Source organism: Lissotriton helveticus, chromosome 4_1, assembly GCF_964261635.1.
Source record: "Lissotriton helveticus chromosome 4_1, aLisHel1.1, whole genome shotgun sequence".
Lineage (NCBI taxonomy): Eukaryota > Metazoa > Chordata > Amphibia > Caudata > Salamandridae > Lissotriton > Lissotriton helveticus.
Window position 1 is genome coordinate 251026880 of NC_136063.1, and position 23797 is coordinate 251050676.

General features: G+C 42.6%; 1 protein-coding gene across 2 annotated transcripts in view; it reads right to left on the bottom strand.

The window, feature by feature from the left end:
* Positions 1-363: 363 nt before the first annotated feature.
* CCN4 (cellular communication network factor 4) overlaps positions 364-23797 on the bottom strand; it is a 205387-nt gene continuing 181953 nt past the window's right edge. For both annotated transcript variants that reach the window (XM_078686735.1, XM_078686736.1), the window contains exons 3-5: positions 15585-15842; positions 4637-4830; positions 364-2794 (exon numbers count right to left, since the gene is read on the bottom strand). In XM_078686735.1, the coding sequence (XP_078542861.1) occupies positions 2495-2794; positions 4637-4830; positions 15585-15842 (752 nt within the window). In that variant the 3' untranslated portion in view covers positions 364-2494. The remainder of the gene's footprint in view (positions 2795-4636; positions 4831-15584; positions 15843-23797) is intronic.

Genomic DNA, 23797 nt, shown 5'->3' on the forward strand with positions numbered 1-23797 from the left:
GCAGTCATTGACAATGTGGCTGTTCGAGTAAACATTACATTTCATGTCATTTTTTCACATCTTGGTCTTCAAAGCTATTCATTAAGAGCCATCTCTGAAACGTGTTTATCCCAAGGCCTTAAACCGGTGCAACTGTGTCTGTGATTACTGAATGTCTTGTATGACAAAGCGAATGTAAGTATATGTTTGACATTATTTGAGATACCACCGGATATTACTTTTCGGAAATGTGCCGACCAAAACCTACTTCCTGTGTCTCGACTCAATATCCGCCCAGAATTAGGTTCATTCTAGACCGCAACAACAAATGGGGAGCGTGCAAATCATGATTTTTTTGGGGGGCAATTAAATCATGCACAGAAGTTTTAAATGCTTCGTGGAGGATTTATAAACGTTCAATACAATACAGAGAGTTAATTTGTAAACCGTGTACATAAGGAAACGAAGTAAAGTACATTTTGCACTCCTTGCATGGTGCAAAGTCTCAGTGCAGAAGAAGCAGTACGAGGAGATTATAAACATCCAGGTGACGGAAGCATACAATAAAAAAGGTGCAAATTGGCATTCTATCAAAAAATGCATTTCTCTGTGCTGTGTCAAACACAAAACCACACAAAATGGGCTACCTAGGGGAGAATTGTCTTGTCAACGGCCAATGAAAATAAGTTACACATGAGTAGCAGGTAATGGGTTACTGTGATTAGTAGGGTGAAATGCATAGAAGAGTAATGTCCTACCTAAGGCCTTTTTCACAGAGCATTTTCTGGTGCAAGTGTCCTTTCCCTCCAGGGCTAGGTGTGACATCTCGCCAGGAATAAGGCGTACTTACTCCTTTAAGGCAAGGTTTTGTGATTCATAACTTTTTTCGGTAAGTGTACAAATATTATTCATGGAAATATGTAAAATAATCCCAGAGGAGCTTTGGCTAAGATAGAACTGCTCATGGTATATATGTTGTTGTCCATTTTTGAAATGTGGAATAAAATTCATTTTCACCAGAGTGTATGAAGCTTAAGATCTCTGGTAATATTATTCTTGGATTAGGTGTTGAGTATTGCCAATAAATTGAAATCCTTCAACAATCCACATATTCGGTGGCGACACACTAACACGCGGACAGTGCTGTGCTGCATAGAGTTGTCCAGTTAGTGCAAAATGCAGACATTCGTGTTCAATGAAAGGGCGGATATGTTTAAGGTGTAAGGTTAATAGCATACTGCTGACATCAAGCCTCTTCAGCAGGATGGATAGCATAATCCTGACCCAGAATTTGAAAATGAGGGAATGTTGATTTTGACCCCTTAGGAAGCAGTGGCAAAAAATATATTGGAGCAGCATTGATTCAGAGCTCTAGCAGTGCTCTGGGTATGGTCACCCTATGGAATACGATTGACCCATGTGTTCTGCTTACTAATTTGCACCAACCACGAGTAGGAACAAGTGGATAAATGTAGGAGGCGGAGTTGTGCAATAGTGCTTTGTAGTTTGTTTGTTAGTAAGTAGCCTATCTCCACATCCACCAATTTAATTGTGCAAAATTGCAAAGGGTGAAACAGGGTATTATGCACATTCGCAAATGGCTGTCAATGAATCCCTGATATTTGTGCAACTTGGCAAATGCAGTTTGCACAAACACAACATTTTATGACATGTGAGTACATTCTAAAGGTGCAAGCCAAGATCTCCAATCTTATATGTGATATACATTTTTGTTTGACCAAAATTTGGAAATGAACTTGGTTCCCTTTTTTTAAAATATTCCCATTAATTTAGTATGACATCTTTCATTAAATGGTTGCGCCATTCAAAGTGTTACAAATGCAAATATCCTGAAATCTATCAAGGGGTAGTAAATGCAATCTGAATGGCTCATGTTCAACAAACTACATCAGCAGGTCTGCTCACCCAAAGCAGCAAGAATACAGGTAATACTTATTATATTTTGTTTTTTATGCACTTATAAGATTCAAAAACATAGCTTCTGCTCCAACGTGCATGTAATATATTAACTCCATAAAATAACATTTCAGGAAAATGACACAGAAGATTTAATCACTTAACTTGCACTTGATGTCTATTACTAGTTTTCAATGCTACTGATGTCGGCGAGGGTTTCCCTCACACTATAAGTTATTTCAATAAATAGTAATTTACAAAAAATGTACATTGAATGAAGCACATTATTGTGTAATTGTCATGCATCAAGTCTCACAGAACAATACATGCTGAGATGTCATTCAATGATATGACGCTGCTTTGATGAGCAAGACGCTCGGTGTAAGAAGCTGTGCTGGATCGTGAGATCTTCCGTCACCTTCTTATCCAAGTTTGCTTTTGAGATCATATGACAAAAAAAGTTGTTTCTTGTTTCACAAACTTTGGAAGTAAAATATGCCACTCAATTTCAGATGCTTGTCAACTACAAATGATGGATTCTGGAGTCCGAGATGGGGTATCTTGGGTCATTTAGGTATCACATCTCAGCTTCAGTACATCAGTTCGCGATTTCAGAGTAATCGTGGAAGTGCGCAAGGTCTGAAAAGATGTCGTTGGGTTTCTTGCAGCTGAGATTGCAGAAGCATGCATTGATCCACATCACATTCCAAGTGAAGGAGGTTCCATCAGGACACTCGAACTTGACTTCGATAGTCTTTGACTTGTATGGAGTGCAGCACCTCTCATCCACGCAGACGCCGCAGTACTTGGGGCGGTATGGGTTTTTACTCACACAGCCTGATATGGTGAAGTTCATTGGGTTATCACCTCGGTACACCGCCAAGCATTTCTTTCCAGGCTAAAATGGATGGGGAGGAATAAATAAGGAAGGTTATTTCATTTTGCTCCAATCTTCCATCACAAGTATTATTTCAAAGCAAAACAATATACTGTATGGTTAGAAGTAACATCTCGACTCTTTTTGTTTGCCACAGTGTCCCTAAATTTTTCACAGTATGTTTACATCCTCAAGACATGTGGAGAACCTATTCTCTCATCACTTTGTGCCTATCAGAGTACTAGACTCCTTTTATATTCCACAACCAACTTTCTCAAGGCCAGGTGCACGACTTCCAATATAAGTCAACTGTGCCATGGGCATCTGGGATAGATAGTTCATACTGATCCAAGCTGGTCACAGTAGGAGGGAGGAAGGCAGCTTGAACTTTCACCATTTTAAGCACTAGTATGAGGGTCTAATTGCAGCCTCAGCTCCCCTTGCCCCTGTACATGAGACTGTCTATACCATTGCATGGCTGTAACACGTCTAAAATCACATAACACGCCAAGGCGACCCCTCCGTGGAAGAATGTCAAGGCAGAATCCCCTGCACGAACCCTAGAGTTTCCTCATATTTGAGGCATCTAACAATATGAACAGCCAAATTCCAGCAACAAAGTCATCGGGTTTGTAACACATCTAATCATCAATCCATAGAAAAAGAAGCACTGCAGAAACCATGCTTACATCGAACAGACCACGCGCCACCTTTAATCCCTATCCAGGCAGGACTATCTGTGGATCTTTAAGAAACAGCATCAGCAATGCACACTGCCCCTAAATCCTCTACCAAAATCAAGACATGATTGAGTTAGAGAACTATCATGTTCTCTGTGTGACAGAAACTAGGTTTTGAGACAGCGCAATTGACCTGATCGAGGTGTTCACACCACAAACCATAAAAATAAAAACTAGCCATAATGGGCAGGCTGCACAGATCCACCCAGAAGTTGCACTAAAAATTATGGACTCGAGTTCCACTTTTGTTAAGCATATAGACATTCACTGTTTCACAAGTCTTAATTTAGACTTCTTTACAGTCTTACTTAGTGTATCAGCCGACCCGGTCAATAGTGGGAGTACCTGCCAGGCGGTGACATGGGGAGGGGGGTAGTGATCTATGGATTACAGTGGTTTACAGGTAAGTAAACATATAAATAAAAACAAATTTTGTTGCGCGAGCTGCATCGCATTTGGAGATGCAGTGCGCGCAATAAAATTCGTTTTATTTATTTATATGTTTACTTACCTGTAAACCTCCATAATCCTACCTCCCATCCTGCCCCTCTCCCTTCCCACGTCACCGCCCGCCAGGTACTCCAACTACCGACCGCTGCTGTGTATCAACAACCTATGTATGCTGGGTATTGCACTTGACTTAGAGTTTGGTACTTGGATATCTTGATACCAACCATTGTACGTAGATTATCAGCCCAGGCTTTCCTGATGGCCAACAGACAAATTGTCAAGAACTGGTGTAGAAACACTTTTCTAAATAAAGGCGATTGGTTTATTGTCTTGGCCCAATGTAAAGATAGGAGAGAGACATTTGCTACTCTTCAACTTCCCATGTCGTGACCCAGAGTCTTTTGGGACCCAGGACGGCTCTACCTGGCCACACTGAGAGAGGAGTAGAATGTGCAAATGGCTGTTATTTCATCATAGACTGTATGGTTTCCCCTGTTCATTTATTCATTCATACATTCAATTTGACCAGAACTGGCTCAGAATGCACCAGTCCAAATGGATAAAAAGATTCATGTAAAGGGTTCATGTTTGGTTATGTCAATTTTTTCACTAATTTATCATTTAAAGTAGTGATGTACAGTGCATCGTTCTTTCATTTCAGCTAATATCTTACCCTAATGTGCTTTGTGATGTCCACCTCACATGGCCGCATGTTGCATAGTCGACGTTCGCGTCTGAGCTCGCATTGGTCGTTGGCATTTGAGATCCTTGTTGATATCCCCATCCCACAGGATTTTGAGCAGGGACTCCAGGAAGTAGTTTGAATGATGCAGTTCTTGTGCCAATATTCATTGTCTTCTACATATGCTATAGTAAATATATAAAGTAATTTTCAAGTAAGGCATAATCTGTAATTCTTTTTTAAAAACTATATGGTACATTAAGGTACAATATCTATTAATATTCGTTTCCGGTACCATAAGGGTTTTATCACTATTGCATTCTAAGAGTCTATGATTTTAAATCTGGCTGTCTACTAGGCTACAATCTTTAGCCATGGTGCTCTAGTAATGCACAGACAGTTCTTTAATGTATGAACAATCTTACTCAATCACTCACTCACTTACCCAGAGGAAGATGCGAATTGACAGACCCCACTACATTGATAAAATCCTAAGCATAACATTTAAAGTACCGCATAAAACACAGATATTCAGTCATCTTGCACTGAGCGTGGTAAACGTGACATTTCAATCAATCAATCAGCATTTGCATAACGCAACACTGTCATCCCTAGCAGTGCTTAATTTGTAAAATATTAAGTCCAGGTGCTCACATTTTTGGGGGAGGAGGCCACACCCATTTCTCCCCAGCTTCGCCCACCTCCTGCACTGGCCCCACCCACTTACTGTATTGGCCCCGCCCACATCCTCAACTGGCGCTGCTGAAAGCCAGGTGTAATATCCCATCTGATATCCAGTAAGGGAGACTTCCTCAAGTAAGTTTCTGATAGGCGGGTTCCCACCACCCCCAAAAAATGTTGAAAAAAAAGGAAAGCAAAAGGGCATTTAAAGCCCACTTTTGGAATAAATTAGCTAAAATCACTAATGCAACTTCTGCAACATTACAGTGGTTAGGGTTGACTTAACCAATACCAACTTAATTCTATCCAAACAAACCCTTTTTAGATAAATTAGGATAGTCAAAGACTGGGAAAAAGCATAACTTTCTAACCTGTATCATGCTGTTTGGATCTAGTGCTATGGAGGGTGTTGTTCAGAGGTTGAGACGCAAGTCATTCCAGGTCTTGGCGGCAATGTAGGAGAAGGAGCAGCCCCGGTGTAGCTGTGACGGATGTGGGGGGGGGGTGGGATGTGTGGGTGTGTACGGGCAAGTGAGAAGTGCAGGTGTCTTGTGGGCAAGTGGAATTTCAGTCAACGTTTGATGTAGGACAGTCCTTTGTCGGCATGCATGAGGATCTTGAACTGACACCATACCTGGATATGGAACCAGTGGAGGTTGCTGAGGGGTTGATGTGGGTCAGTTTGGGGAGGTCCTGAATGAATCTGGCTGCCGTGTTCTTTATGGTCTGGAGTCTTCTGAGGAGCTGAATGGAGATGGCGGCATAGAGATTTTGCAATAGTCGAAGGGGCTGGTGACAAGGGCATAGGTGATGGTCTTTCTGGTGGTGACTGGAATCCATCTGAAGATTCCTCGGAGCATGTGAAGGGTGTGGAAGCAAGAGGAGGCTACTGCGGTGACTTGTCGTTTCATGGTCATTTTGTTGTGCAGGATGATGCCATGGTTATGTGGATGGTCTGTCGGTGTGGATGTTGGTCCGAGTTCTGCTGGCCACCAGCTGTGGTCCGAGATGGAAGCATTCTTCCCGAAGATCAGTACGTGTGTCTCATCTGAGTTGAGTTTGACTCGGCTGTCTCTCATCCAGTTGTCTGCATTGGTCATGGTGTAGTAGAAGTTGGATTTGGCATTGCACGGGTCTTGGTGAGTGACAGGATTAGTTGAGTTTTGTCTGCTTTGGAGATTATGTTGTGGCTGTGGCACCTGACAACATCTGCAATGGGGGTCATGAAGGTGCTTCACAGGGTGGGGCTGAGGGATTACCTTGGAGTACGCCACAAATAATGTCCTTGGGAGAAGAGGTGAAGGGAGGCTCTGTGTGAGTCCCGTAATGAAAGATGGTGATCCACTTGAAGGCACTTTGCTGTATGCCAATGTTGTAGAATCTGTTGATGAGGGGACAGTGTTGAACACAGCAGAGTGGTCGAGGAGGATCAGGACTACGGTTTCTCTGCAGGCAAGGAGAGTTCTGATATTGTATGTGGCAGCCATCAGTGCAGTCTCAGTGCTGTGGTTGGTGCGGAATCCTGATTGTGAGGCGTCAAATAAGTGGTTTTGATCCAGGTGTTCAGTGAGTTGTTGGTTGATGGCTTTATTGAGTACTTTGGCAGGGTGGGGGAGCACGGAGATTGGTCGATCATTTTTGAGATCGCTGGGGTCAGCGGATAGTTTCTTTGGGAGGGGCTTACCCTATGAATGTTTCCATCTGTCCGAGAAGATTGCTGAGGAGATGGAGGTGTTGAGGATGCTGGTGAGTTCAGTGCTCATTGGGTTGGTTCAGAGATTGAAGATATGATGGGGGCAGGGTTCGGTGCTCGCCTCGGATTAGATGGAGGACATGAGGTGATCATTCAGCTGATATGCACTGGTTGGGTGATGTTGTTAGGGTTGAGAGAGGCAATTTGGGCGGCGAAATTGTTTTAGATGGTGGCGATTTTGGAGGGGAAGTAGTCCGAGAGGGTGTTGCAGAGATCTTGGGAGGGGTGCAAGGTGTTCTCTGTGACATATTGCAAATGTGAGCAGTGGTCTTTACGAAAATGTGCATGTGTGCAATGGTTAGTCATGGTGATCATGAGTCAATGTGTCTGGATTCTCAACCACTATTTATAATTAAGGCTCCCGGTGAAATATTTGTCCTTTGTCTGTATTTATAAATTTAAATGGAAAAATGCCAGTAAATATGTTAGCTGCGAGATTTTTTGTAGCTACAATAATGTCACATCATTGCATCAAGGACCATCTCTCCTTCAGGACGCAACTCAAGACCTGGCTTTTCGAGCAGTAGCAGCCCCCTCCCCACCCCAGCACCTTGAGACCCTAGCGGGTGTGTAGCGCGCTTTACAAATGTTATTGATTGATTGATTGATTTGTGGATTTCTCAACCAGGTGTCAGTTGCTTTGGATGCTAGCTTTGTGTTTGGGTTCTCCTGTGAAATGGAAACAAAAAAGAAAGAAACACTTTTGCTGGAATTGTCTTTTTCTGACATTTGTCTCTTGCAAAGTGCAGCCTTGGGACGGAGAAAAAAAAAGTTCAAAGCATGTAAAAATAAATAAATAAATCAAGGCACAGTGGTCACAAAGTGGCCAGATTGGGATTATTCCCACAGAGTTTGACAGTTAAGTGCTACTTTTGTTTTCTTGTCATTCTTTGAACAGCATTGAAGTGCACCATTCCTGGAGTTGCCATTACAAAGGCAGATGGTAAGGGGCCATCAGGCCCCCTTTCGCTGTAGAATCCTGGCTGGGAGCTATGGGGAGGAGATGCACACATAAAACAAATGGAGGGAACATTTAAAAGAGGCATATTCTTCAATCCCTGTATAAAAGAGATAGGCATGTCTTTTTATGAATGTTAGATCTGCTGGTCTGTCCAGGTGTTTACACAAATAACAATTGAAATACCTTTATTTTGCTTTATTTTTTTTATAGTACAATGGCGCTACTCATCCCAATGCAGGGTGTCAGGGCACTTATATCACACGCACACATTATACATTTACAATAAATCATCTGGTTGTCAATTAATGTGTATGATGTGTTAAATAAGACAGTGAGGGTTACAAGGTGTAGGAGCCACATGTCATTCATAGCTCACTGTGCTGTATTAAAAAGATTACAATTTATTAACTGCAAGTAACAAAAAGACCTCTTTGTCAAACGCAGTAGCCCATTTACCCACCTACATAAATCTATCTAAATCTATAACAACCAAGTGTCCGTTGTCGATTTAAGTATATGTGAAAAAATACTAGCTGCAGCGTCTTTTTTTGGTTGCAACAAAAATAAATGTGGATAAATACAGATAAAATTACCTAAAAATAAATATGGATAAATACAGATGGAAATGTTACAAAACTAAATACCATAAAACCGGGAGCCCTATTCATAATATATTTATTACACTTTGTCTATTCACATAACACATGTTCTTCAGTATTCACTGGAAAAATTCAAGACATCTGCGTCTCTGAGAAAATGTACATCATGAAGATAGGAAATATATTTCTACTTTCTTCAGACAGGTTTATGGTTTTTATGACTAGAGTACTTACTTGTCTTTATATCTCTTTGGCATTTGATACATTAGCACACATCCACTAGAGGGTGCTAGAGTTCCACAACTAAGAATAGAGGGGTTTAAATGGATTTTGTGATTTTAATCTATATTCCCTTGGTGCATGAATTTGGATGAGAGTTATTCTATGATTCTGAGTATTGCTAGCAAACGAAATAATTAAAATCACCCTCTTCGAGCATAATAAAATGCTTGCCTTCTGAAAGCACTACTTCTAACTACAAAAATTAAATTTGTTACCCATTACAACTATTACTGACCTTCTTTGTATTTTTTAACACACCTATATGATTCCTATTCGTTGATTACAGATTCTGTTATTGTTCAGTAACATTATGTGACATGTCATATAAATACAGGGTGGATGGTGTGAACAGGTAAGATTTTATTTGGGAAAATACTTTTGTTGATATGTGCTCATGGTGAGATTGAAAGTTTAAATGTATTGGGATTTTGATATGTGCATCTATTTTTTCTTTAGGTAATGCCGTCATTGTCAATTGTTTGTGCACTGCCGATTACATTTTTTGCATACTCAACTTGTCAAACTGTGCCTGGATACATCCACTTTTCTAGTTTCATGTTTGTGAATCCCGTGTCTCATTTGCATCATTGATTTGTGATTTAGGATTCCAGAATCAATCTTTCGTAAAGAAATGAGGGCTTCATGTTCATTTTCCCAATTGTCCCTAATGTTTATGTTTTAGTTCATATGTGTTGGGACAGAAAATTTCTCTTCATGGTTAAAAACATGTATCAATGCCCTGAGTGCCCAACTGTACTGTTTTCTGGATTCTTAATGCTGATTTTCTATCATAGGCGAGCAAGGATCATGCGTATGCATCACAACATGGTCCTGGTTCACGGATTGAGGTATTGGTAGAGCAGGAGGGGTGCTCACATCGCTACTCTCATAGTAGTGGAAGGCTACCGCCTTCACCAGGAGTTAAACAGCAGGAGTGTGGTGGTGGCAGCATACTGTGTAGTGATCAGTAGTAGTGAACAGGTCCATTTTATTTTGTGCCACCTGAGTGAGACCTACAGGCTCAATCACCTTTTTAAAAGTTCCACTGCTGTGTGCCTAACTCAACTTCTTGCCCTACAACAGGAAGATGTGGAGTGCAATGTAACGCAAGAGTTGTGACTCTGCCCTGCAAGTGTGTGTCCCTGGGAATGGTACAGCACAAGGATGGAGCAGTACTGGTGCCATACAAATGTGAGAACAAAGTCTGTTAAGAAAAAGCAGGATTCCTTTAGCAACCAGACAGTAGATACACAATAATGATCTGCCCCTTTCATGGGCACGTTCGTTTTAGATATGTCTCAGACGGGCCTTTCAGGCAGGATTAAAGTGTTGTGCCAACAGCCCTTACCCTGAATATCCAGCTGGGCTCAGATGTGTCATACTTACCCATTAGGGTTGACCGGTCAAATTAGTCTACTGTATGGCTCTTTAGAGGAATTTCTGTTTACCTCATTAAAAGTCTCAGTATAGGTAGGCAAATTAGCCTTGAGGAGCAACTCTACATAGGTATGACTTATTAATATTTACACGGGAGGTTTTTGTCTGTCAAAACAATTATTTTGATTGGTGGCACCGGAGGTTTTACTCTGCAAGAGTCAGGCTACAATCATAGGCCGGAACCCTTTGTTTGTAGGCCCAGTCTGTGGATGGCCCTCTAGATGCTTAGGTTTCATATAGTGAGGGGCTAAAATGTCAGATTGCTGACACCCTGCTTCCACTCTTATTTCAACCATCTCAGGTGTGGCTAATCAGCTAAGGGTCTGTATCCGTGGACTGAAGAGGTGCCTCCAGTCCAGGACTTCAAGGGTGGACAAATAGCCCCTCTCAATAGTGACATACTCTGTGTCTGGTATAAGTTAACCTGGTGCAGGTATCCTGTCACTTTGAGAGTGCTGGACGCACCTCCAGGTCAGAACTGAACTCACCGGTGCCAGTCCTGGGGTCCCCCTCCTGTCATGGTAGAAAACACCTGGCCCTCTGGTCCTCCAAGTGTGTGTGGCATCCACCTCTCACCCCTCACTTTTCTCCAGGACTGCTGTACCCTCTGTTTAGGGAAAGTACCCTAAAAAATCTGTATGAGTAGGGCACAAAGGGCAGCCACATCATCTGGCTTTTTACTCTCCTGTGGGAGCTCCCAGCCAAGGATGCAGTCTGTGGGCATCTGTGTACAGACACTTAACATTCTCTGAGAAGGACCCCCTCCGATTCCAAGGAGACCCTGGCCACAGAGTGGTCAGGCATCTCCCTGTGGACATTCCTACCTCTACAGACTTCTCCCTGCAGATACTGTTCTGAGGAGACCAACATTTTCACCATCAGTGTCTGGGCTGGCACAGGTATCCTGCAGAGCAGTGATATGGGCCCCATTCACTGACGCCTTCTGGAATCACCAACTTACCTTTGGGGTCCACTTTCCAACAAAGGGACACTAGGGCATGCTCTACCCTCTCCTCAGAATGACCGCCCCCTATCACCACACTATCCACCCTGCAGAGTGCCCACTAGTGAGAACCTTCTTGGAGACAAGGCATGAGATGAATTGTTTGGAAATGCTTGAGAGTGGTCAATGTTCTGAGACTGGGAGGAAAGAGTTCCAGGCTGCAGTGGCTGATTCAGAGAACTGTTTCTGAGCAGTTGATTGTCTCAATATATAAGGTTTGAGGGAAAGAGTTTTCCACCTTCTGAAACCCCTTGAGGACCCTTTCTGTGCTGTGATTGATGCAGTCAGAGCACCTGTCCCTCTCAGAGGACTTCTTCCACACAGATGTTCTAAAATTGGTAGTTTGGAGGAGAAGAGTTTGAGGTGCCTGGGATATTCAGTATCTGTGCTAGATGGTGACAGGTATTATCATGTGTGTCTTGGTTAACCAAGGAGCACATTTGGAAGGTTATCTTGGCTTGGCTGGAGTAACAGTGAAGTCCAGGTTTAGGGTGAAGCAGTTGTATCTGCTCACAGTGGGTGCCGCCCTTGCAGTGGAGCTTAGACTGCCTTAGAGTGGAGCAATAGATGGTTAGAGTGCTCCCACCAGAATGTAATTTCCGAAATCTAGTTAGAAGACAAAAAGCGAATGACCCACGTGTAGTCACATGATGGGGGGGATGAGACAACTTTCTGCTTTGAATGTTATATTTTTACATACTATCCAACTTATAAAATAGATTTTAGCTACAGGTTCTTCAGGGGTACCACAGTGTTTTATGTACAATTACACAGAGCCTGCCAGGAGTTGTAAGTTGGTGCTATCTCCCTCTAAAGCACCCTTTCAATGCAGAATTAATGGAAATCCTACACGTGACAGGTTCTCTCAATATTAGGATGAGGTTCACAGGTGAAGAATGTAGCAATTGCAATTTTGGCAACAGACTGAAGAATGATCATTAATTGCTTAGGGCTGGAATCGCAAAGGTAAAAAAACTTAGACCTAAAGTCTAACTTTAGAGCTCAAGTCTAAATTTAGAACTGAAATCTAACTTTGGGCCTAAAGTCTAACTTATACCAAAAGTGTAACTTTACACCTAAAGTCTAAAAGACCGATTCACAGAGGTAAAATTAGACCAAAAGTCTAACCTTACTACTTTTTGGAATTCACAAAGGTAAATTACTGTACGAACTTTGCTACTAGTAACGTTACTGCTAATACGTTTGCTAGGAGCAAAGTTACTAGTAGTAACGTACCTTTGTGAATACCGAAAAGCTGAAAAGTTAGACTTTTGGTCTAGGTTAGACTTTAAGTCTAACTTTACCTTTGTAAATCGTGCCCTCCGTGTACTCGGAGCGCTTTACTAAACCCCTAAAAAGCATGTCATGAAATGAAGTCATGGGAAATTGAGCCTCCCTTTCAGTGTGTGAAGGGGTGTAAAGCAGGGATTCCTTCTAATGTCTACACTCTGTGATGTACATAACAGTACACTCTATTTGAAAAATACAAGGGAACCCAGGGCGCAATAAGCTAAGGACCTTGGGTAGGTACTTATTTTCACAATTTCAGCTTCACTCTATCGTGGGTTCAAGTGTAATTGTTATTTCTTTAGGCAATTATTTTCTGTCCTGAGGATGAACCGATATTATGTATGGTTCGAAACTTCATCGACCGAAATGCACTAAATGCATAGTTGATATAAATTGTACATGCATATGTGTATAGTGTGGATTATCTGTTTATGATTCATGATATTCAGATGCCCAGATTTTGCCTACTATTTTTCCCCTTGTTTGTGTCCCTCTAGTGTGTTAGTCAGACATCGGCTGGTGTCCCACGTCCATCACACTTTGTGTCTGATTATTCTTGCGTTATTTTTATCAAAACATTAAACTGTCCGGCTGGACATTTCATAACAATTTATTCTATATTTATTCCTTGAACATTCTTTCTCTCGCCTAAGGACCACTACATAACAGTACACTCAGCACAGTGAAATCTACCACCGAAGATGGTTAATTTTTCCTGAGGGTACAGTATGCAACTCTTACTGTGCGCCTGTAGTGATTGTCAGAATGCTAGTGACCCTCTGCTTCAGCTGGCAGAAGAGGAAAGTTTCACACTGGCAACGATCTGCCCATTTACAGATTTCGAAACTACTGCAATGGTCTCCAAATGGCACCAGAAGAGAGGCAGAGTTAGAACCTTCTGCATGGCACAATGCCTGTTTGCGGTGAAGTGGCTTTGACATCTGGCAATCACAATGGGTTTTGTGACGGAGGACAAATATGTGCAGTCAATAAATAAAATCTTACGTTGTTAGGAACCACTAGAATATGCTTGTCTCCAAATGTCACAGGGCCCTTGAGGTCACTTTTGAATTGCCTTAGAGTATGTGTCAAAGAGAGGCTTAATTTGTTAATGAAGGCGTGCATGTGCCCAAAACTCTGCTCTGTTTTCTTACTTTGTGCGGCTTTTTTCCGTCTTTCTCTTCCCCCTCCAGTCTGTTTGCGTGTTTCTCTCTCTCTTGCTCACGGTCAATATTCGCTGAGGAAAAGTAAGTGCTGGTCCCCAAAAAAGAGCACTGGTGGGCCATTCTGGGATCCACTGGCTCAAATTAAGCACTGCTCACAGCTGATGCCTTGAGTGAAACACAAAGAAACCTAAAAATCCCCCTGCCAACCCAGGTGGTCCTACAAAAAGAGGAAACTACCAGGTTCATGGCAGAACCTGAATGAAGGGTCCTGCTAGGGGTGTACCACCTCAAATTGTTGCCATCCATCCATTTGCTAACCTTGCTCATGTACTTCCTAAAAGTGGCACCAAGGTTAACCTCATTCTTCGACAGTGACACGACAATTTGCATGTCATCTGTATAGGATGCCATGGACAGGGCAAAAGATTTTATAAGCCTGGCTAGTGGCGTGACATACAAATGATTCCAGAGAAGTTGGGGCAAGGCAAAGGAGGCAGGAAGCTCTAAGCACCTCTGGGGGTGAAACCTCCAGAACCTTCTCCTGCTTCAAAGTGGGCATCAGGTGGAAATACTGGACCCTGAGAGCTGACTCTGCAGTACACCTCTGGGGCTGTGGAAGACTCAAGACTGCTGTGGTGCTCTGCAAGAAACACTGCTACTCTGTTGCCCTGCTGCCTAAGTGGATATGCATCTTTAACCCAGGACCACCAGAGTTACTCCTAAGGCTAGTTGTCTGGCCTCCTGATCAGAGCCTAAGGGACATAAAAGCCTCCAACCACCTTGAACTCAGCACCTGGACATTGTCTGCTGTGAGTTCTACCAGCCAAGTGGTGCCACCCCAATCCTAGGTCCTTATAAGTGAGTGTGAAGGTGCTCTGCCAGCCGAGCTGTGTTCGGAACGGACACATTGCATTCCCGACACTAAGCCTTGCATTACACTCAGCAGACTCTTTGTAACAACCATTGATGCAGGCCTCCACATTGCAAGCGCCTCGTCAACCGCATTCTCAATGATGACATCATACTCATGCAGCTACTTTGGAACCACCGGTGCACGATGCATCTTCGATGCAGGACTTCGATTGCGAGCTCATTGTCAATAAAGTCCTTCCTGATGATGATGGACTCGGCTCTGCAGCCTCACGGCTCCTCGGGACCACTGCTGCACAATGCATCTTTGATGCAGAACCTCGCAACACTCCGCAATCAGGATTCAAGGAACATTTTTTTAGCAGGCCTAACATGCTTCCTGTATTGATAGTAGTTGGCCTGAACTTGTGACTTTCTCACTGTCTGGCGCGACTAGATAACCCCAGCTGGTGCTTTTTCAATTTAAAATGGCATATCTCTGGTTCCTCTGATTGGATTTTGGTTTTGTTCTAAAATAATTTATTAGCTTTTACTCTATGTTTCTAGATTGGTGTGGGGTTTTTCATGCACTGTGCTTTCACTTTATTACTGCTTGTAGTGCTGCATAAACACTTTACACATTGCCTCTAAGTTAAGCGTGACTGCTTGTGCAAGGTACCAGAGGGTTACACTCAGGGTAATTAAGTATTTTCTTATGATTCACCCTGACAAGGTTTGTGGGTTTTGCTTGGGTAGGGTTTCACCCCACTCTACCAGTAACCCAATTTCCTACATCTTTCTTTTATTAAAGGTAGCAGTACTTATACTCAAAACAAAAATACATTTAAATAGTACACATTTGTATGGTATCACTGGGTAATTTCATTAGAATAGATCCGCACCATACTGCTGACATACCTGAAGATGCAACATGCCTGGGCAAGGTCTTCCGAATCCGCCTTGGATCATCACAAATCCACTGCTCACAGCACTGGCCCGCCATCTTGATTAGTTTGGGATTTTGACACCAGACAAGTGGTGGTCTGGAGTTGGTGCACACAGGGATGCAACCTATTGCTCCATTCAGGCATGTACAGTTATACTTGCAATTTGGTTGAAATGTCTGCCCGTTCACATATCTAATTCCATTGAGAAGACAACCTACTCCTGTCGTCTCTGAAAAAGAACAAAAAAATAATTTTTAAATTGTAGGGAAACAAAACAATTATATTTAGTTTGATATTTTTAATTGGATTTCCAGGGTTTTAAAAAGATTGTTGGAAATTGTTATCTTTTCCTATGGTTTATTTTTGCAGGCAAATTGGTTTGGCATATCGGACCTATGAGTGATGGGAAATAAGACGCTACAGTGGAGGACAGGGGAGAACATGCCAAGAACGGAAACTTTAAACAACCAATCGCCATAGTGACCATCACCTTGGATGCATCACATGCAGGGTAAGGTGCACACCAATGTTCTTTCTAGATTTTCTGTTTACAAAAGGCAAAGGAGGGGCACTCTGCATTGCACCATTACTATGTGCACCAAAGACAACCAATAGCTCGCTTTGTAAGAGAGTGCAGTATGCAAGTTACTAAGTGCTAAAAGTAGATCTTTTTAATTGATTTCAAATGTATTTTAAGTCTTTCATCAAGCCTGTGTATGTTGATACAATGGATACCTTTGAGTTGTTTCAAATACTGTTGTCCAGGCAAGTTTGTGTCATTCTTTCCTAGGTTTAAAAAGTGCATTTCAGAGTGATGCAAACTTTTTTACCCTTCCTTCCTAATGCCTGTCCAGTCTCATCAGATAGTGTTGTGATAATACATAAATAGGGATGGAATCTCTCTTGTAATCCTTGGGATTCTGTATCACCTGTATAAGTGGCAGTCTCTAATTTCTTTATAATCGGTGACTTGTGATGCACCCAGTCGTCGAACAGACTTGAGAAAGCACTATTATAAGTTATTGTAGTTGAGTTCTGATATCACAGCCTGCTGCCAGAGGCAGAAGCCGAGGTGAAAGGCAGGTCAGGTTATGAGGAATAATCGATGCAGCTGTTTAAAGCTAGATTCTCCAAAGTCGGTCCTGGAGGGCCGGATCCACAACAGATTTTTAAGATCACGACATTTATTTAAATGGGGATATGCTAAAATTCTGGCATGGATCCAGCGCTAAAGCACCAACTTTGGAGAAGCCTGGTTTAAAGCAATGAAAACAGAAGGTTCCTTTTCATTTTTCTGCTCTATTTTAATAGCTTACAATGACAAGCAAAGAGAATATGTTTAGTGTTTGCACCCCTTAGATGGAGAAAAGCTAGAATCTTTCTGCATGTTTTTACACTCCAAGCTACCACAGCTTTTTTTTTTTTAAACTGACTTGTATTGAACTGTTTTTAATATCTGTTTACAACAAATATCTAACAGGTATTTTATGTGTTTAATTTTACACTGGAGGTTTTATTTTCACGTTTGCAAACATGCTTGCTTTCTCGTATGAACGAGCTACGCACCCAGGTTTTAAGTGGTTTGTTGGAAAGATGATGGTGTGCCCATGTATTATAGGGGATAAAGTACCCCATGTTGTTCATGATAAGGATATTGCAATTCAACTCGGAGTTCCACAAACTTATAAAGGTGTTCTGCCTTCTGCCTCGTTCCTCAATCTGGTTATGGCGCTCCTCTGTGACCATTTAAAATATGGCATTATCCCTTATGTATCCCTTATATCATGTACAAATCCCAAAAAGGGAACTGCAGAGCTAACTAATGTTGCCAGCATATCAAAACATAATTTGTGTGTCTAACTCTCACACTCTTTCCACTCACCACAATCCTAAACATTGTCTTCCACACGAGAACCAACCATTTGTTGTCATCAAACACTATATGGAAACACCTTCTACCTAGGCTCCATACTTAAACAAGACTGTATCAACCACTCACCCACCACGGTATAGTATGCTACCCATGTAGGCAAGTGCTTTAGCAACCCAATCATGGTAGTAACTGCTATATAAATGCGACAGTTAGATACAATACAATGCAGCCATGTTTGCATTGTTTTGGGTGACTGCGACACGTGCATTTAGTAAATGCAGGGAGGTACAACTTTTTACATTCTAGAGGAAATCCTTATCTTCTGTGCGAGTCATGTGAGTGATACCATCATTAACGTGTGTTCCTGCAAAGAATGCTTGCATACTTGCTCAGGATCCGTGGCAGTACAACAAGGTCTCTTGCTTCATTGTTGATTTATTGCTATTGAGCCAAAGTGAGAGATCAATGCAGTGATATTCTCTTTGCAGTCATTTTCATATCAGCATATCATACATTGTTTTCTTTTTGGAGGACTGTTTGGGTGTAACACAGACACTTTCCAAGCTACTTGCTTCACAGTCTGACTTAGCCTGACTGTGAAACCATGGCATGGGGAACAGGGCGTCTCTGTTATGACTTTGACCGCTGTTCGTTCATCACCCCTGTGCTCAAGCTGGTGTTGTATTTGTATCTTCTACTCTATGGCGAAATTCACAGCAATTACAGAAACAACTGGAATGTTGTTTACATTCTGTGCTGAGTGTGCATTTTCTGGCTTATTCTATTATTGAAAGAGTGGGATCTGTGTCCCACTTGGGGCTTCAAAAAGTTGACTTTATAGAATGAAGTTAATTCCATAAATATATAAGGGTTTATACAGGGGAAGCCTAGCAGGGAAGCAATGGAGTACTGTATATAAGGGAGAGGTGTGGCGCAGCGTCCAGAGCGGCTGGCTGCGGAGTGCGAGGATCACGGTTCAATCACCTGCAGCAGCTCAGCGCCATCTGACTCTGGGCAATCGCTCACTTATTCTCCCCGACGGCCCCCAGCGCCATGAAACCTTAAGGAGTGATATGTTCTCGCGTTACAAAAAATAAGGATTATATAGTAACAACGAGGACAAGGGAATAAAATGAGAATGAGGATGGAAGGATTTGTGACTCTTTGGAACATGAGGTTTACCTTGAGGGTGGACTGGCTGGTATAGCTTTGAAAGTCTCTATTGATGACCACAGAGGCGTTCCATCAATAGGTGGGCTGTGAGGGCAGAATCCTGCTGTGTGAAGGAATACAATTACTGACCCTCAGTGCACAGATAGAATGCTTGAACCCTTAATGTTTCTGTGCATTCCTTGATTTCATGCTTTTGGTTCGTTGTGTTATGTTGAATAGGTAATTGCATGGCTATGCATGGAGGTATCCTGATTGTTGCTGCTTCGTAGGTGAAGCCAAAAGTTGTGAAGATAATGTAGGTTTGAAGTTGTTGCCTATCCTTTAGGATAGGAGTGATGTGGATGTATTTATTCATTGAATTCATTAACGTTTTTAGACAGGTTAATGCCTATAACAGAGTGATGCCCACACATATGTGGCAAAAGCTATACTTCATTCCATGGAGGTGAGATTACTTATGTGGCTCTAGATGTTCTCTGACTTAAAAATATTCAATAACTCTGCATATAAAGGTATAAATATTATTAGCACGTTTATGTAGTAACCGGTCTCTTCTGTGTGAGTAAGTGAGAGTGAGTGAGCTAAAAACATAAATATAAAACTCACTTTCGTAATTTATTCTCTAGGCATTGTGTTCCTTCACAAGAACCTGAGGTACTTAAGATTCATAATAGGAGTCATTGCTTCACAAAATGCATGATGGAAGGGCTTAAGGTGTGATGCGTTTTGTAAATCAATGTTGGCACACTGCTGATCCACGGTTTTGCCCTTTGGAGACTGGCTTAAATTTTGGCATCTCCGCCAAGGCGACCTCATATCAAAAAGCCGGTGCTAAAAGTGCTGTAGGGTAATCAGGGATAAAAAAATGGTATCTCAGAAAGCACAGTGAGCCTTTATAATCCCCAGCAAGTACAATTCACTCACCATGGGTATTTCACAAAATCCATTTGGAAATCTAGTTTTTATAATTCATATGAAGATGAATTAGGAAATGCCTGTAGACAGAGAGGTGCAAATTAACTCTTATATTCCGAAAGGCTTAGGCCATCATGAATAAATGCTGCAGGCCGGATCTATCACTATTGGCTGATAAAGGCCAGTAGAAAACCTCTACATGGCCATTAAAGATATGTTTCACATAACGTGGGGAGCCAATTCAATTGGAACTCTCTGGGGCTTATTTAAAGATTTTTTTTAAAGAGGAGCTTTCATTTCTTTCACCAGGCGAAAGAATAAAAATGTTTTCGGAGAACTGCAGGAAATAGAACATTTCCACCAGGCACAGATCACTGTAACTAGTGACTGGTCAATGGAGAGCCTAAGTAAACTAAATAAATGGGATTAAAAGGCTAAAATAATTTAATTGGAAAGAGGAACTGTAAATTTAAATACAGTCGTGCAAAGAGTGTAAGAGGAAGATAATAAAGTCTGTTGGTGATTTGTTTGGAAAATTAAAAATAGTAACACCCCAATTACAGTCGAAAATCGTGAACATCAATTATCCCTGTCAAATCATATTACAATAGAAGAAGTCTGTGCTGCTGTATCATGGCTTCCCTCCTCAAGGCCCCAGGTTAAGCCGGGTCAACAATAGCATTTCTTTACAATGCCATTCCCAAAGAGGATGAAATGCCTAGTACATTTTCACCCAGGAAATTAGTGTCCTTTCTAAAACAAGGCTAGAACTCTGAATTCTGGAGATTATGCCGGTAAATCACATTCATAAATTTAGATTATAAAATTCTTATGAAAATACTGTTGGTGAGATTGGCTGGAATCTTATTCACCCTGACCAGACTGGTTTTATGCCTCTAGTTTGTTAATACAAATTACTCAGTTTAAGCTATTGATTATTGTAATATATTGTTCGAATTGCAATTCATCACTTTATGCCGAAAAGGCATTTGACCCAGTGAGCTTCGTGTTTTAAGAAGCTGAGTTGGTCAAAATTAACTTTACACTGGATTTCATCTGGTTGACAATGTTTCTTTATGAGAGAACCTCCTCTGAAATTTGTCACAATTATTATTTCTTTTGTATTTGGAACCATTAGCAGTTCACATAAAGGATGAGGAATTATATCTGTATAACCCCAGAACTGCCTGGTGCTTCAAAAGTTCTATTGCATGCTGATGACGTGTAATTTTCAGTCCTAATTAGTGAAATAATCTGTTTAAACTAATTTAGGAATTTGGACACTAATGGGAAATTGTATAGACACTAATGCATCAGAAAAGATTCATCAATTGTGAGGCAGATGAAAATGATTACAGTGGATGCATGGGGGTGGGACAATTCCGCATACAGAGGTGAATAGGCTATTCTGGGCCTCAATATTATCCTACACATTCTTTATGGTGCCCCCTTCCCTTCTGGCGTTCCCGAGGATTACCCAAGTGGTGTTTAGAGTGTGGAGGGCCGTGTTACAGTTCCACATAAAGTAGGGATCCTATTCAATTGGAATTCTTCTGCAAACTGACTGAGCAAACCTTGTTGTGGGTGGGCAGGTGGCTGGACCAGGTATCCCCCCTAGAAGGGTTTAGAGGATGGGACTCCATTGGAATATCGAGGCTTGGCGATGTGTGTAGTGGCAGCCACATGAAGACATTTCAGGAGCTCTAATCTGATTTCCGCATGCCCAATTCCCAATGATATTGTTATCCACATCTAAGGCATGCACTATATACATAGTACCAAATAGCTAGCAATCTGCTCTACCTATCTGTTTCAAAGAACGCAATTAAGTTGTTTAATAGATATGCAACTCTGCTAAGCCATGCGTTCAAAACACAAACATAGATCAAATTATTTAAACATCATTTTATTTTTGTTTTACTGTTATTCAGGGGAAACAAATAAGTGCATAAATCATATCTTTACGCAATAAAATTTATACAACAATTGCTATGGCCTAAAAAGTGGTGATTCCCACGGACTTCCTATCACACAAATCATTCATACATTCTCATACTCAAATAGAACCATTCAAACTGTGAAAAACACACCTAACATTCATCACAAATTATACCTGGTTATAATTCAAGATCCCTATACATATGCAACAGTAAAATAATTTTCTTCTCCGTGGAGCAGTCAAGTTGCTAATATGCGGTTCAAGACTTATAACATTGTACATCAAAAAATACAGAGAAACTTTTTCTTAAATAAATTGAAATATTTAGTTGGATCAATACTTGTTCATCTTTATATAAATCAAACTGTGAAAATCATATGTAGGGAACAACAAAGATCAAACACGCTGACGCGTGTTTCGGTGTTCAACCCCCTATCCGGGGTATCCCCTTCTTCAGGGCGTAAAGGTACATTCATGTCCAGAGTCCATGGGGCCAAGCGGATGTTGATAACCGGAGAAAACTGTTTATCAAAGTGAGAGAACAAGCAAGATGCTTAGGCTGATAGGTGAGCCTGAACAATAAACGTGAATAAGGAATGCCAGAGGAAAAGCGTTAAAGATTGCAGCGAGTAAGTTTGTGTCAGTACACCCATCCACCAGGGGGGGTCGTAGGCCTGGGAGGAGCATACACCGGCCAAGAGCACGAAGTGTGTGTACGGCCGGGACTTCTCAGATGCTGGAAATCCTAGGTCATAGGTCAAAATGGTCTTATCGTGAAATGAGTCTTGTCTTCCTGTAATCACTACATAATGTAGTATCCGGCTGGATACAGTCTAGTGTTTCAGTGCTGATGTAACTCACACCAGACACCCACCCACCACAGGCGTCACCAGTCAGGTGACCCTGTTAATAAAAGGAGCCGGAGTGCACCTGCTCCCAGCCGGTTACAGTACCCTAGTACGCAGTGTCAGTGTGGTCATTTCGCTGGCATGTGGGCCTAGGGCCCGAGACTCCACAATGGCGACGAGGCGGGTCTGACCTCATGTGCCTACGGAGGAAAGACCCTACGATCCTCTATGATTGGACTGTTTGAGCCTTACCCCACATGATAGGCCAGCGGAGAAATAAGTCGTGGGGAAAGGGGTGAGCAGCTCCGCCAGTGCACCACCGGTGATTGTCGGCTTGAAGGAAGGGATCGCATGCCGCCGTTGCCTGCCCGGAGGATGCGGGCACATCGTGCGGCATAGACGGTGACTCTGACGTGGCACCGAAGCAGACCCCACGTGACTACGCTTCCCGCTCTGCCTGCCATCATGAGTCCCGGTAAGGAGGGGAGTGAAGTGCCGGCGCTAATGAAGCACTAATGACTGCGGCCGCACCAGCGTGCACACAGCCCAGGCTCTGCAATCTCGTGCCACTAGAGGACCAATGCCTTGGTAAAACAAAAAACAAAAACAAAAACGGCAGCGGCCCATGGGGTGAAGACAAAACCACACGCATCAGCAATAGCTATCCCCACCAAGCCCTCAAGCAGTCTGCTCTGCCGCACCAGCGCGTCATCGAGAGCCCCGCACCGGCGCCTTTGGTTCAATTTAGCCCGCAAGCTGCCGGCCCCCGCAGTCAGCGAGGAAGAAGTATCTGTACAGACAGGTGTCCTACTAGTACGCCACAGCGCATCTCCTGCCTGCAGAAGCGCCCGAAAGCTACCACAACTGCCGCCGTCTATCTCCAGGAGGAGGGGAGGAGAGCGTCGTCCCAGGAAAGAGTGATAAGCCTAACTGCACAGGGAAGCGGCCGCATCCCCGCTACAGCGTGGGGAGCAAGTCCTCAAAGGACTGTTTGCTGCTCCCTCGAGAGCAGGCCAAGGGATGATCAGGCAGCACAAGTTAGAAGAGTGCCCCTTACAGCGCGCGATCAGCGTGACTCTCAGCGGGAAGAGGAGCTGTACACATTCATAAAGCATGAGGATAATCACAGCGCTTCCTATTGTTCGTTTTGCCTGCACCGCACCCAGCAGGCGGTAATCCCATGTTTCCTGGATAGTTCCACACTAAACAAAACAGCCCGGCCACTACTGTAGTGATCGATAGGTACCTGTTTCAACAGCACCGTGTACTCTGCATCATCTTACAGGGCACTGATGCAAGGAGGAACGCCAAGCACGCAAGGCCAGCAGCAGTTTTCAAATCAGTGATGGCTGCAGCGCCACCTAGAGAACACCCCCTACACTGCATGATGACCTGAGGGGCTTCTCCGATTTGTACATCACGTGAGAACAGGAACA